Below are 14916 nucleotides of genomic sequence, written 5' to 3' on the forward strand. Positions count from 1 at the left end.
TGGCTAGCTTTTTAGCCAACAAAAAAAGCCAAATAACTAAAACATATATTTTGGCTGTTTGACCACATCAAAAGACAAAAACCATAGAAAAGTCCAATTGCCAAACAAGCCCATATTGTATATTAGTGTTGGGAGTTACCTATCACACTAAGAAAATTTATTCTTATACTCTCATACAACCTCCATATCATAATAATTTTAAGGAAATTTTGAATTTTGGTACCTCAAAAATATCACCAATCGAATTTTCGTATCCGTTTTAATTTTTTTTTTTGGGTACCATCAAATTTAAAAATTATAGGTTTTGGTACCCCCGTCCAACTTCCAGCCACTACTTAGCCACCTTCAAGCCGATAGCAACCAGGTACACAGCCAACTCACCTCGCCACCATGACTGCAACCATCGTTAGCCACTGAATTAACCACCAGGCCACCACCTCTAATTCACACCAATTTGAGCACTAACACATTCAATTTGCACCGCCAGCACCTCCAATTCGCACCACCAGCACCTCCGATTCACACCCGAGTACCTCCAATTCGCACCATTAGCACCTCCAATTCGCCGCTCCATCACACCACCACCACCAAAAGTACCCCCCTACAACACGCACCAGCAAAACCCACATGAAACATCCCCGCAATGGCCGCAAAACCCACCTAAAACAACCCCAAAAAATCACCCATTTTTTCGGTTGTTTAAAAACCCTATATGGGTTTTAATTTGTTTTTCAGGTTATTTCAGGTGGGTTTTACAGTTTCGGGGGGTGGCAAAAAGGGGATGGTGGTTGTTTCAGGGAGGGAGGATGCTGGCAAACCGGGGAGGGGGTTGTTTTCAGCAAATGATGGTTGGTTTGGAGGAAAGTTGCTGTTGTTTTCAGCAAATTATTTATTAAATAATTAAGAAATGGGCCCCGCTGACGGAAAAGTTAATTAACCAAACATGGACGGAAGTACCAAAATCTATATTTTTTACACTTTGATGGGTACCAAAGTAAAAAAAAAAATGTTTTTAACCGGTACGAAAATTCAATAGGGTCTAATTTTAAGGTACCAAAATTTAAAATTTCCTAATGTTAACATGTACACTAAAAAAGTTTTAATTGGATAAAAATTATAAGCTACATTTAAAAGTTTATTTGTTTTTTAGCACAGTTGTTAAAAAAAATGTATAAAAAAACACACACTCATTTTGATTATAGAAACAATGTAAATTCAAAATACAAAACAACAATACATCAAATTCATTGTATGCGACATCTTCAACAATCATGTACTTTGCCTGCGTTTTATAACTACTAATTAACATCGAAGAATTTTAGCCTTAGAACCATGCTTCATTTGAAGTTTAAGGGAGACATCAGGAACAACTTGATGTCCTTGGACAAATTCTATATCATACCTTTGGATTAAAGCCATGTCCTTTCCTTGACAAATCCTCGGCCGTGCCCCGAAAACCAAAAACTTGTATGAAGGTTCGAACTTAATGTTTCCTCGTTCCGCTTATCCGTCTCTCGGGCTTAAACTCGTTACAATATAATTATCTCCCCAAATTGATTTCATCCTTCCTTGGGCATACTAGCTCATTTTTGTGCTTAATAAACTTCCTTAAAAAATCGTCATTATTATTATCATAGTCTCTTTCTACCATTATAGCATTTAATTCCTCACTAATCTTATTAGTGACAAGGGGGTTTTTGGTTAGAAGGTAAAATAACCAAGATAAAGCAACACTAGTTGTATTGTCTCCTGCTATGAAAAAGTTCACAAATGCATCCTTTAAAAACTCATCACCATTACTACTATTTATTTGAGTTGTGTGATTTTCTACCTCATTCATATAAATTGTCAATAAGTCGTCGAATATTACCTCACTTTCTTCTTTAGGATTATTGAGTTTCCTTTCTTCTCTTTTCATAGCTATCGTAAATAATCTGGCAATGCGCCTCATCTGTATGCATGTCCTGTGTATGAGTAGAGGAGTAAAAAATTGACCCAATTCAAAACCGACCCAAAATAAACCAAATTCAAATTTTAATTTGTATGGACATAGACTCAAATTTAAAATAAATTTGACCTGACCTTATCGAACCTGGCCCTCAGCCCTCACTATTTTTTTCACCCTCACTTGTAAAATGTGAACTCCAAACCTTTATTAGAATTTAAGGTAGGAAATTACCAAGTGAAGCAACAGTTTGTTAATAATGTATGAGGATATGAGATCTCACAAAAACAGTGTCACAATTAAATACTGGCTATACAAATGAATTATACACACATCAATAATGCTGATGCTAACAAATAAAGCATGAAATACGCAATTGAGCTTAAATGCAACAAAATGGGTTGTGATCTTAAATGCTTTGTTGAACTTAAAAGTTAAGAAAGAGATATTGGGAGTATTAATTAATTAGAGCAAAACTATTACCCCACTCAAATCTTAATTGCTTCCTCCGATTTGATCTTTTTTATCTTTTCACTTTAATTTAGATGAGGGAAAATTGGAGGAAGTATTAGGTTTTTTTTTACTCCCTACGTCCCTAAATTACATTCTTACTTTTAGCATTTATTCCTTACATTTATTTTCTTATTTATGCACTTGTAAAAAATTAACGTCTTCACCAACTCTGTCGGTCGTGCTGCACGTGCTTAAGGTGAGGATCTTTTACCCTTTTCTTCTCTCTTTCAAGTAATCTTGTAAATAAAGTTGTCATTTTGTCAAGGGATTTTCAAGTGGGTTGTACTTTGATCTTCTGTCTTCCTAACTATTTATTAATGGTGTGAAATTATCAATCATGCTCATTCGATGTCGGTAATGGTGGTTTGTGATGTTATTTTCTAAAATGTGCATGAGAGCTTAGTTGTAATAAATGAACAAAATCACCAAATTTTGTTAAAATATCTGTAGATAATGACACCAAGTGCCACTACAATCCACCATACACTTTGTGCTCCAAACTTTAGTCAATTCGTGTTGCAAATTTATTTCCGACAAGCATCACATTAATAATATACTAAATTTGCTACCCTAGCTAGCTGCTTGAATTGCATACTTTAATTAGGCCCTGTTTGATTCACCTTAAAAAAAAATAATATTAAGTAAAAATAATTTCAGTTCAGTAAAATTAATTTCAGTTCAGTAAAAATAATTTCAGTTCAGTAAAAATAAGTTCAGTTCAGTAAAATTCAGTTTTCTTAAAGAAGAATTATAATAGAAAATCAGTAAATTAAAAATAATTTCAGTTCAGTAAAAATAATTTCAGTTCAGTAAAAATAAGTTCAGTTCAATAAAAATAATTTCAGTTCACCAAAATTAAGATGAATCAAACAGGGCCTTAGTTATTAATTTATATGTACTCTTTAGGCCAGACATAAATAAAAAAATATATTTTTTCAAAATTGTTGACAATGTGTTCTTGAAATGAACAACATCGATCAAACTATTCACTTGCCTTTTTGTAAAAAGAAAAATTAAAAAAAGCTTGTGTGTGCTCTTGATTTTATTGTTGTGATATCTTAAAAGTTTGTTGAAAATGTTGTTTGGATATGTGTTATTCTTTATTATTTCTTTTACTTTCTTGCTTCTAATGAATTTATAGTATTGATTGAAGATGTTCTAAAAGATGTGATATTCAAGATCTATCTAGCTTAGCATATTAATCAATTTTGAAAAACGTCATTATACTTAGGTTAATTATTTATTGATGTTGGGCATTATGTAAAGCAAAATTATTGGCCGGGTAATTGATCAAACCATGCATCAATCATTCCGAGAAGATCATGACAAAACTAAAAAAGACTCAAATTATATACTACCTCCGTTTCACATAATGTGCAACAATCTCCCTTTCATATTCCCCGAGACAAAATTTGTTAAGCAAAGATTAGTAAAAAAAAGGGTCATGTGATTAATTGAATTAAAGAGAAAGTAACACCACCAACACCCACCTTGTAACCCACCCTCTCACCAATCACCACCACTAAGCAGCTCGCACCACCACCCAAACCCCACCCAACCAACTCGCACCACCACCCAAAACCCACCCAACCAACTCACACCACCACCCAACGAACCCACCCAACCAACTCGCACAACCAACCGACCACCTTACCACCTCCAACAAATCGAAACCCCAACTAACTCACACGACCATCACCGACTAGCCGTCCACCAACGAACCTAAAAAACCACCTTTAACAAACCGAAACCCCAACAAAACACCTCTAATTTAGATCTAAAACCCCAACAAACCACCACCAAGGAAACAAATCGAAATCCCACCTTACCACCACAAAGATCTAAAACCCCACCTTACAACCAACAAGATCCAAAATCTCACCTCGTATTGGTTCAAAAAACCCATCCAATTTCAAAATCCGACGAATTTTGAAAAGGGGAAAAGAGCATACTACGACGACTTTGAAAAGAAAACAAAGAAGGGCGGCGGCGGCGGCGAATTGGCGAGTAAGTGGGTGAGTTGATCTGAGAGGTGGTGGTGGTGCAGTAGTTGTGTGAGAAGAAAGAAAATAGTGAATAGGGTTGCCTGGTGGTGGTTGAGAGGGAGGAGAGAGAAAAAATTGGTGATGTTGGTGGTGGATGTGGTTGTGAGGGAGGAGAGAGAATGTGGGTTAGGGTTTTAATTATGGATAAATTAATTTGGATTTATGAGGTTAATATGTTTTTTATTGAAGTTAAGTATAATTTAGTAAGGGTATAAATGTAAAATCATACAAAAAAATTGCTATATTAGGAAAGTTTGGTTTTTATTTGTTGCACATAATGTAAAGCTTGCGTATATAAAAATTGTTGCAGATAATGCGAAACGGAGGTAGTATGTACATTATAATAAGTAATAGTATTACATAAAATATTCACATTCCATTTTTTTAACTACTATATATGTCGTGTAATGACAATAATCGTAACACATTTAGACATTGAAAAAAAGCAACACATTATCGTTATTATGTACCCCATACAACAATTACTAATAAATGTTTGACGCAAATCACTTATAATGAAGCCAAAATATATCATTTGCTTCATTTGTTTTTTCGAATGACGCAAATAAGGCAAAACAAATGAACGTTTTTCTAATAGTGACATTTAGACATTGAAAAAAAGCAACACATTATCGTTATTATGTACCCCTTACAACAATTACTAATAAATGTTTGACGCAAATCACTTATAATGAAGCCAAAATATATCATTCGCTTCATTTGTTTTTCCGAATAATGCAAATAGGGCGAAGCAAATGAACGTTTTTCTAATAGTGAACATGACTATTAAATTTCAAAATAACTTGTACTATGGATTACTAATTTACTACATCAAATGTAACAAGGTCCAATCATATACATTAGTTGATACTTACGTATGTTCACTCGCTCATAATTTGTTATCACGAATCTTATAAAGAGAGACATCTGAATATTTCAGTAAAAAGTTTTGATATGAAGTAAAAGAAATGTATTTGGATTATATTGTATTGATGTTGGATTAAAAGGTAAAATATTTTAACTTTTTGCAATATTCGTCTAATTCACTTTGATTAAGGGTATGTTCTCATTTATTGATCAGCTGAATTGAACTGAACTGATCGAAGCTGAACTGGTTGGAACTGAACTGAACTGAACTGAGCTGAAATAAATATTTTATGAGAGAAGGAAATTAGGAGTTGAATTGATTGGAGCTAAAAGACTGAACGAATTGGAGCTAAACTGAAGTAGACATGCCCTAAGGTTTGTAATTTATATACTTGTATAACAATTAGTGTAGGCTTGTGGGTAATTATCAGAATCGTCTCAATGAATAATTTATTATGTTTAATTATTATACTTTTTATTTATTGATAATTAAAGATACTATCAGTCTATCAATCAAAGTTTTCAATTGAGATACGTGTACAAGAGAAAATGTTTCACTTATTTAAATTTGCAGGGAGTATATTCTTGGTATGTAACAACTAGACCTATCTATCAGGTTGGGCCATGGCTCATTTCGGATATGATCACTTCATGTAATACCCCGTATTTTTTATACGGCTTATAAATAAAAGAGTTTTTACAATGGTAGCTATAATGAATTGCAAATTCTCATTGGTATCAATTTTTTTTGTGAAATTCTTTAAACTACAATTAGGCCCCGTTTTTTAGAGCTGCTTTACTCTGCTCTATTTTCAAATATTAATTAATATTAACAACAATAATAATTAATATTTAATAATAATAATTAATATCGTATTGATGATAATAATTTATTATTTTGAATAATTATAATAATTATTAACATTAAAAATAATTTTAATAATTATTAATATTAATAATAATTAATATTTATTTATCATAATAATAATTATCAACAATAATATTTAATAATTCAAACTATTAAGAATTAAAATTTAATAATATTATTAATTAATAATTTCTAATAATTATAACAATTCCTTTAAAATAAATAAATAATAATAACAATTAATAAAAATTTCTTTTATAAACATTTGATATTAGAATCAAAATGTGTAGAAACATTTTATGTGGGTATTGATTGTTAGTTCATTGAGTTGAATTATTTTTCAAATCTTTCCATACATTTTAAGATTTAAAAAAAGAGGTTGTTTTCAAGTAGTACTTTGTATATTATTATTATTTTGATGGTAAAAATATATAATTAAGAAAAATTTATAAGTAAAATCATTATTACACATTAAATCATTTTATTTTAAAATTTTTGTGAAATAAATATAAGTAAATCATTGTCTTTTATTGGTAGTAGTAGTAGTAGTAAGAATAATGGTAGTAGTAATAATAATAATAATAATAATAATAATAATAATAATAATAATAATAATAATAATAATAATAATAATAATAATAATAATAATAATGTTGAAATCTGTTCGGCTCTGCTATCCTAAAATCTGCTCTACTGACCCCTGAAGCTTAAAAGAACAGGGCCTTAGTTCTCTAATTGTTTTATAATCTAGTTTTATTTAATTAAATTTAACACAATCAACCTAAACCCCACTAACCATATATAGTTACTTACTATTTAAATTTTTTTCCATCCACCTTCATATCCATGATTGTTGGAAGGACAAAAGCTGTTAGCATGTTATTGGTCTTAAGAATCACATCTTGTCTTTTCTTTTTATGCGGAAATAAATGGGATTTTTTTAAAAAAGAAAAAAAAACGCATATGCACATTCTAGTAATATACACACCTGACGGTCGCATGATATTGATAAACAGGGCCTTTTTATTTCTGCGGAAATAAATGGAAATTTTTTTTTAAAAACCCAAATTGAATTGATAAAGATGGATTCAATTCAATACTGTTAGTTGAGACGAACATTACAAAAGGGGTGAATTGTAGTTGAATTCCTATTGACTACTTTTGCGTAATATAAAACAGAATATAAAAGGAACTTGCAATGCACACAAGATTTTATGTGGAAACCTTCCAGGGCCCAACTAGAAGTAAAACGTCGACCGTGTAAGGGATTTCCAACACCAAACCAATCCACTATAATAGGGCAAACACACAAGTTACAACCTATTATATTCAGACCTTTACCCACAAGTTCCAGACTGAACTTGCTACACACTAGAACCCTATTCTACCCAACCTAAGTCCCTGACTTAGATTAACTCGTACTCCGTCCCTGAGTACTCTCACACTCAGCTTCTATCTTGAAGCTTACAAAACTGTATGTAAAGATATAGTTCACTCACCCAAGAACTCAACCAATACAAACAATTGACCTCTAGTATATGAAAATAAAGCTACACATGAAATCCGAAACTAATGTGACAAAGAATGGACTTGGAAAACTTACACAATTAAGCACTCTTCGAATTTTTCACACATAAACTCACAAAGAAATGTGAAATGTGACTTCTACTATTTATACAAGATTAACTCGTATAAAAGTAGGGTTTTCAAAAGATAAATTTAGTTATATTTCCGAATATCACAAAACACGTTATCATGCAAATCTTTTGTAAAGAAAATCTTTTATAAAACTTATCAAAGATAAATTATGAAAAGAAAAAAATCTTTTAGTAGAACCGGATTTTATGAAATAAAATCTTTTTAGAAAGTCTTTTCATAAAAACTTATCTAATTTAAACTTTCCTAATTTAAGCTTGCCAAGCTTTCTCACGTTTCTAATAGTTCTCATATATATATTCTTGCCAAGCAATCATATTTACAGCAATTCTAAAGAATATAAACTTAAAAAAAACTAAATTGCCTGGTCTAATATTGTATTCCAGGATACTTGGGCTTCACACAGTATAGGACAAAGTTCCTGTTGTCGCTTGTTCTCCGGCTCTTAACTGGAACCTCGCAGGCCAAGTTCTTGTGGAACTTGGTGTCTTCATGTTCCTGTTAGGGAACTCAACTAGTTCTAGAGAGGAACTCTTCTTCCATTGACTTTAACTTTCCTCTTGATTTTCCTTGAGTCTTCATTAAACAAACCTGTTCTAAATCCAACACTTAGAAAATACTTATTAGATGAAGTTTGCTATTTTGTGCTCATCATCAACAAAACCTTTAAGCTACAACAATTTCCCCCTTTTTGATGATAATAAACTTTAGCAAACTTCCAAGGAAAGTTAAAACTTAGAAAAGGAAAAATAAACACACAACGAAATAGATAACCAAAAAGCAAAAATAACTGAAACAAGAATGACTAGAACAAAACAAAACTTAGAATAAAAAAAAAAAAAAAAAATCAAACAGAAACAAAACAGAAATATAAAACTAAAGAAAACTAAAACTACTTTATACATGGTATCAGAGAAACTTCTAATACTTTTTCAACTAGAACCCAGAAAAACAATTTCAACCTTTAAGTTTGCTTCTTCCCCTTTTGGCACTATCAAAAAGTCTTGTACTTCAAGGTATTAAGCATCTAGACACAAAAAAGGATGGTTAGTGTTAAACCCCTATTCCCCACTTAAGAAAAATGACCAATAATTTATGATAAAGTTTTGAGTGAGGATAACATTTTTACTTAGAACATGACAATACGACATGAACTAGACACAAAAAGGAGGGTTAGTGTTAAAACCTCTTTTGACACGATTATTTAAACTGTATAGTTCAACAGCTCAAGACAACACGACACATGTATTATACGACGGGTTGGCGTGGGTTAGTGTTAAGGTTCTCTGACACATATAATTTCGAACACGAACATTAAACTGACATCATATGGCACGTTTTCCAGCTCTACACTGAGATATGTGAGATTTTATATCATACAAATTCATATTATATAATATCAATTCAACCTATTAGGGAAGATTTATTTTATTTTTTTATTTTTTTATTTTTGAAGGAAAACCTATTAGGGAAGATAATTTTACACAATACATGACATTACTTATTTAATTTTCTTGTATGCACTAGTGAAGAGGAAAATAGTAACCTGCATTGTTCCATGCCATGCACGATAATTTTCAATAATTATTCTGAAATCAAATTTACATTGTTTTGTCTTAAAAAATATAATCAATTTATTACAAAAGAACATATTAGCCGGATAGATTTTTTTATGTTAATTAAAAATTACCTCTAAACTTTACACTATATATTGTTAATATTTTAATTAAATAATCATTCATATTTTTTTATTTGATTTCATAAAATTACCACTAAATGACTGCTGAAGAACTATATTAAAAAATAAAAAGCATAAAAAAATCTCACTAAGAATCAAAACGTGTTATTATTGGCTCGTTTTATTTTAATATCCACAATTATATATTGTAGATTTTTTATATCATAAACTGCTGAAATAACAATGATATTAGTTTTTAGCTGGTATTTGCATTATATTGTTTGTAGCTTCTTTTTTTTTTTTTTTTTTTTTTTTTTGAGGGCAAGCGAGCTAATGCATTTTATTAATCAATGGACAAAATGTCCGAGAGTACATAAGGAGCAACCATATCAGGGCAATGATTGATCCAAACTTGTTCAACACCAAGCGGCATTAGCTTCGCAAGGTGATGGGATACATTATTCCCATCCCTTCTAACGTGAGACCAATTAAAAGACGTAAAGGCACAACTAAAAGACAAAATATCCTCTAACACATTATCAAAATCAGTGAAGAAAGTCGCAGCCTTTGATAGTCGATTCACGAGCACTTGGCAATCCGATTCAAGAATGACCTCCTTATAACCAAACCTGCGTGCAAGCTTCATAGCAAGGAGAAGAGCTCTACCTTCTGCTATCTCGGGAGGCCACCAGGCCTTTACTCTTCGGGTTGCTGAAAATAATACCTTCCCTTCATGGTCTCGAGCTACCACTCCCAAGCCCACCCACCCTTCATCACACAAAGACGCATCGGAATTCACCTTGACCACACCTGTAGGAGGGGCAGCCCACTTCTTCATGCTAGGCCGAGCTTTACAAGGGGGTGTTGAGTAGACCCTTTTATTATACGTTCCAAACTCATCAGCTAAACGACGGACCCGAGACACCAGCAGCTCATTGGGGGTCACAGTCCCAGCATGTACCTTATTATTTCTTTATGTCCAGATAACCCAGGCAAGGTAAGCTGCTCTCTGCTTAACTCTTGCCCCTAATGTACTCCATCTCACTATCAATTCACAAGCATTCTCTCCCTCATGTGGTATGGCAGCAGCACAACCACAGTCTTCCCATAAGTCCCAGACACGAGTGCAAAGGAAAATCGCATGAAATGTATTCTCCTCGCCAACCTCACACCACGGACACGCTGCAGATTCCAGCAAGTGTTGAGAGCAAAGCAGCAGCCTAGTTGGCAGCGTATTCGTGCACCAACGCCATAAAAAATGCTTGACTTTTGTGGAGGCCTCTAAGCTCCATAGCTCCACCCAAACTTGGTGAAACAAGTCAAAATCACAGCCCTTACCAAGCATATATGAAGTCTTGGTTGAGTATTCACCATCCATTGAAAACGCCCACGTGATTTTGTCTTTAGGAGCTCTCATACTTAGAGGAATTGCTAGAATACATTTTCTGTCTCGCTCATTAAATCTGGCAGAAATAATTTCATCCTTCCACTTCATTCTTGAAAAATCCACAAGATCACTCACCGTACACAAATCCTCAGCTTCCGGGGTTGTAATAAACCTCCCATTTTCATCGGCTACCTAAGGATCCTTCCAAATGTTTATGCTAGCTCCACACCCAACTCTCCAAATGATTCCTTCCTTCACAAGAGCCTTTGCACTCCAAATGCTTTGCCATGAGTAGCTTCCCGACATACCTAGGTACGAGTCGAGAAAAGTACTATTCGGATAGTACTTCGCCTTCATAACCTTCCCTAAAAGAGAGTCCTCTCTAGAAACGAGCCGCCACGCTTGCTTTCCAAGAAGAGCAACATTAAACACTTCTAAGTCCTTAAAGCCCATACCTCCAGCACATTTTGGAGTACACATTACCTCCCATGATTTCCAATGAATTTTCCGTTGAGAAGTTGAGTCACCCCAAAAAAACCTCGCCATCGCCGATCGAATGTTATGAATAACCGAGCTAGGAAATCTATACACTCCCATTAAATAGGTTGGAATTGCTTGAATCACGACCTTTAGAAGCACCTCTTTCCCGGCCCTCGATAGCAACTTTTCCTTCCAACCCTGCAACTTCTTCCATATTTTGTCTAAAAGAGCACCAAAAATAGTCTTTTTCGATCTCCCTGCCAAGGTAGGGATACCCAAATATTTCCCATGTCGATCAACACGTCTCATATTGAGTACCCCCATCAATTCTTCTTGTTTCTCTACGCTTACCCCTCCACTAAAAGACACTTCCGACTTCTCATAATTAATTTTTTGCTCGGATGCTACTTCATAGCGGTTGAGTACATCAACTATCACTTCGCATTCCTGTCGTGTCGCTCTAGCAAAAAGTAAGCTATCATATGCAAACAAGAGATGGGATATAGCAGGCCCTCTCCTACTCGCTTTCGACCCATGTAACACTTTAGTCTGCACTTTATTATGTAACTTGTGAGAAAACGCATCGGCCACCAAAATGAACAAGTAAGGAGAGAGAGGGTCTCCTTGTCTCAAGCCCCGAGTGGGGTTCACAGCACCACACACTCTTCCATTAATAATGAAAGAGTAAGTAACTGAAGCCACACAATGCATCACAAGATTCACCCATCGGCCATCAAAACCCATCGTAAGAAGTAATTTTTTCAAGAAACCCCATTCAACTCTATCATATGCCTTGCTCATGTCTAATTTCAATGCAATTGTGCCCTTTTTGCTCGTACTTCTTTTCTTCATAGTATGAAACGATTCTAGCGCTATAAGAGCATTATCAGTTATAAGTCTTCCAGGAACAAAATCACTCTGATTTTCTGTCACAACCTCGGGAAGAATTGACTTCAGCCTAAGCACAATCACCTTCGAAACTAGCTTATACAAAACATTACATAAGCTAATTGGCCGGAATTCAGACATATTAACCAGGGATTTTACTTTCAGAATTAAAGCAATGTTAGTATTATTGACATGCTCTAGAGTAGAAATGCCACATAAAATACTACGAACAAATTTATAAACATCATCCCCAATTATATGCCAGAATTTTTGATAAAATATAGCATGCATACCATTCGGTCCGGGGGCCTTGCAAGGGTGCATCTGTTGCAGAGCTGCAAAAACTTCATCCTTTGTATACGGTCTCATGAGCTCTTCATTTTTCTCACTAGAAATTACTGCCTTCACATGCTGCAACACATCTTCGATACCACCATCTGACGGACTGGACGAGGTGAATAATTGCGAGTAGAAGTTACCAACAATTCCTTCAAACAAATCCTCATCTTCCTGCTAAAACCCATCTTCATCATAAAGTCCCTCAATAGAATTTTTCTTTTTTCGTTGAGATGCTTTGTGATGAAAGTAGCTCGTGTTGAGATCACCGTCCTTCACCTCCAAAACCCGAGACCTCAAGAACCAATACGCTTCCTGTTTACAATGTAGCTCATCTAAATCTTTTTCAAGCTTTGCACACCTCTCACAACTCTCCATCGAAACTCTCTCTCGTTGGGCCGAGTGAAGGGCTTTTTCCACTCTCTCGATTTTTTGACCCAAATCATCGAACTTCTTCTTACTCCAAACTAACAAATTGCTGCTGGTCAATTTTAATTTCCCCATTATATCACACCCACCTGCATCCTCCCACGCACCCTTCACTACATTCTAACAAGAGATGTCAAGCAACCATGCGGTTTCGAACTTGAAACTTTTGGTTCGCCTTCCTCTCTTTCTCGGTCTAGCAGACAGCCTCAGGATAATCGGCACATGGTCAGAGCGGTGCTTCATAAGATGTTCGACAGATGCGTTAGGGAAAATTGTAGCCCAAGTAGACGACACTAAATACCTGCCCAGCCTTTCCCTCACCCGTGTTTGAACGGTTCTACCCCTTTCCCAAGTCCACCATTGACCTTTATATCCTAAGTCCCGAAGGTCGCAAGCTTCCATGGCTTCTCTAAATCCCTTCATATCCCTCCTCTCACGATCAACTCCCCCTTCTATCTCATTATAAGTCAAAATTTCATTAAAATCTCCCCCGAGCACGATAGGTAAGTTTGTACCCTCACAAAGATGTCTCACCAAACTCCATGTTCGATGCTTATTCCCCGACTCCGGCCAGCCATATATACCTACAAACCTCCACTTCGCACTCCCTTCCATCACATCTCCACAAATATGGTTCTGTGAAAAAGAGATTAAAGTAAAATCTATTACATCCGCACTCCAAAAAAAGCCTAAACCTCCTGCCTTCCCTCGACTTGCTACCCCAAAGGAATTGGTAAAACCCAACCTCCCTTTGAGCCCCTCCACTGCCTCCTTACTAATTTTGGTCTCCGAAACGAAAACCATACTTGGGCATAAAGCTACACTCCACCTTCGGAGCCTTCGAACTGTCCAAGGGTTGCCCAAACCCTGACAGTTCCAGCTTAAGATACTCATTGGAGATGACGGGGTTGGAACTCGCCAACCTCCGTCGTGAAAACAGATGTCTTAGGTGCTTCGGAACTACTCTTGCTTCGTTTCCTAACCCCTTCTTCACTATCTGCAGCATGCTTAATTACTTCTCCAACTCCCCTCTTTAAAAGCTCCATTTTGACCCCTCTAACTCCATCATCTACCTCCATACTAGATTCCCCCATACTCCTAGCTACCCTCTTCCAACCCTTATTACTCCCCTGTTTTACCCCTGCTTCGAATAGAAAAGTGGGTGAAATCTTCTCCTTCTCCCCTTTGTGTCCTTCCTTAGACCCCTCTCCCAACAAAGAGAGACTACTCTCTTTCGATGCTCCAACCGTGAAAGTCAAACATAAAGGATCAAGGGCCCCACCCCCTTTTTCACCACTGCCCTATGTCTCATTGACCCTATCAGTAGTCTTTAGTCTATCCTGCTTCTCCTTCACACCCTCGCCTTGCAACATAGGATTATTGTGAGTATCAGGTAATTCGCTCCCCTTAGTGACAAAAAGTTGCCTTCTGCTTTGGACAATTTGGTTAAGTTCATCCATGTTCTTTTGCACTCCCTTTCTAGGAGATGCTCTCATGAATAAACCCCACCCTAGCCTCCTTGATTTCTCCTCCTCCGAAACCGCAACACAGTCCTTCTCCGAATGTCCAATTACACCACAAGCAAAACAAAAATATGGCAATCTTTCATACTTAAATTCAATTTTAATTTCAGCACCTTTTTTGTCTTTAATCCATTGAAACCTTTGTAAAGGTTTCTCCACATCCAACAACATTCGGATCCTTCGGTACCGTCCAAGTCCCAGAAAATCTTCCTCCAGTTCTAGGGATTCTCCAATGTTTGCTGTAAGGGCTTTGACATACGCATCAGAACGGCAATTGAAAGGCAAATTCATTACCCTTATC

The 14916-nt window shown here is 35.3% G+C and overlaps 3 protein-coding genes across 3 annotated transcripts; all 3 read right to left on the reverse strand.

Moving 5' to 3' along the window:
- Positions 1-9915: 9915 nt before the first annotated feature.
- LOC145625391 (uncharacterized) lies at positions 9916-10410 on the reverse strand. The gene has a single exon (XM_081678443.1). It carries the CDS (start codon positions 10408-10410, stop codon positions 9916-9918), a length of 495 nt encoding a protein of 164 aa, XP_081534569.1.
- A 135-nt stretch (positions 10411-10545) lies between these two features.
- On the reverse strand, positions 10546-11067 carry LOC145625393 (uncharacterized). Its single transcript, XM_081678444.1, has one exon. The coding sequence runs from the start codon at positions 11065-11067 to the stop codon at positions 10546-10548; it is 522 nt and encodes a 173-aa protein (XP_081534570.1).
- Positions 11068-13212: 2145 nt separating this feature from the next.
- Positions 13213-14171, reverse strand: LOC145625394 (uncharacterized). Its single transcript, XM_081678445.1, has 2 exons — positions 14016-14171; positions 13213-13728 (listed from the first exon to the last, which is right to left on the reverse strand). The coding sequence occupies exons 1-2, from the start codon at positions 14169-14171 to the stop codon at positions 13213-13215; spliced, it is 672 nt and encodes a 223-aa protein (XP_081534571.1).
- Between the last annotated feature and the right edge of the window lie 745 nt (positions 14172-14916).

The sequence above is a fragment of the Chenopodium album genome, chromosome 3 (assembly GCF_948465745.1).
Source record: "Chenopodium album chromosome 3, dcCheAlbu1.1, whole genome shotgun sequence".
In the NCBI taxonomy this organism is placed as follows: domain Eukaryota; kingdom Viridiplantae; phylum Streptophyta; class Magnoliopsida; order Caryophyllales; family Amaranthaceae; genus Chenopodium; species Chenopodium album.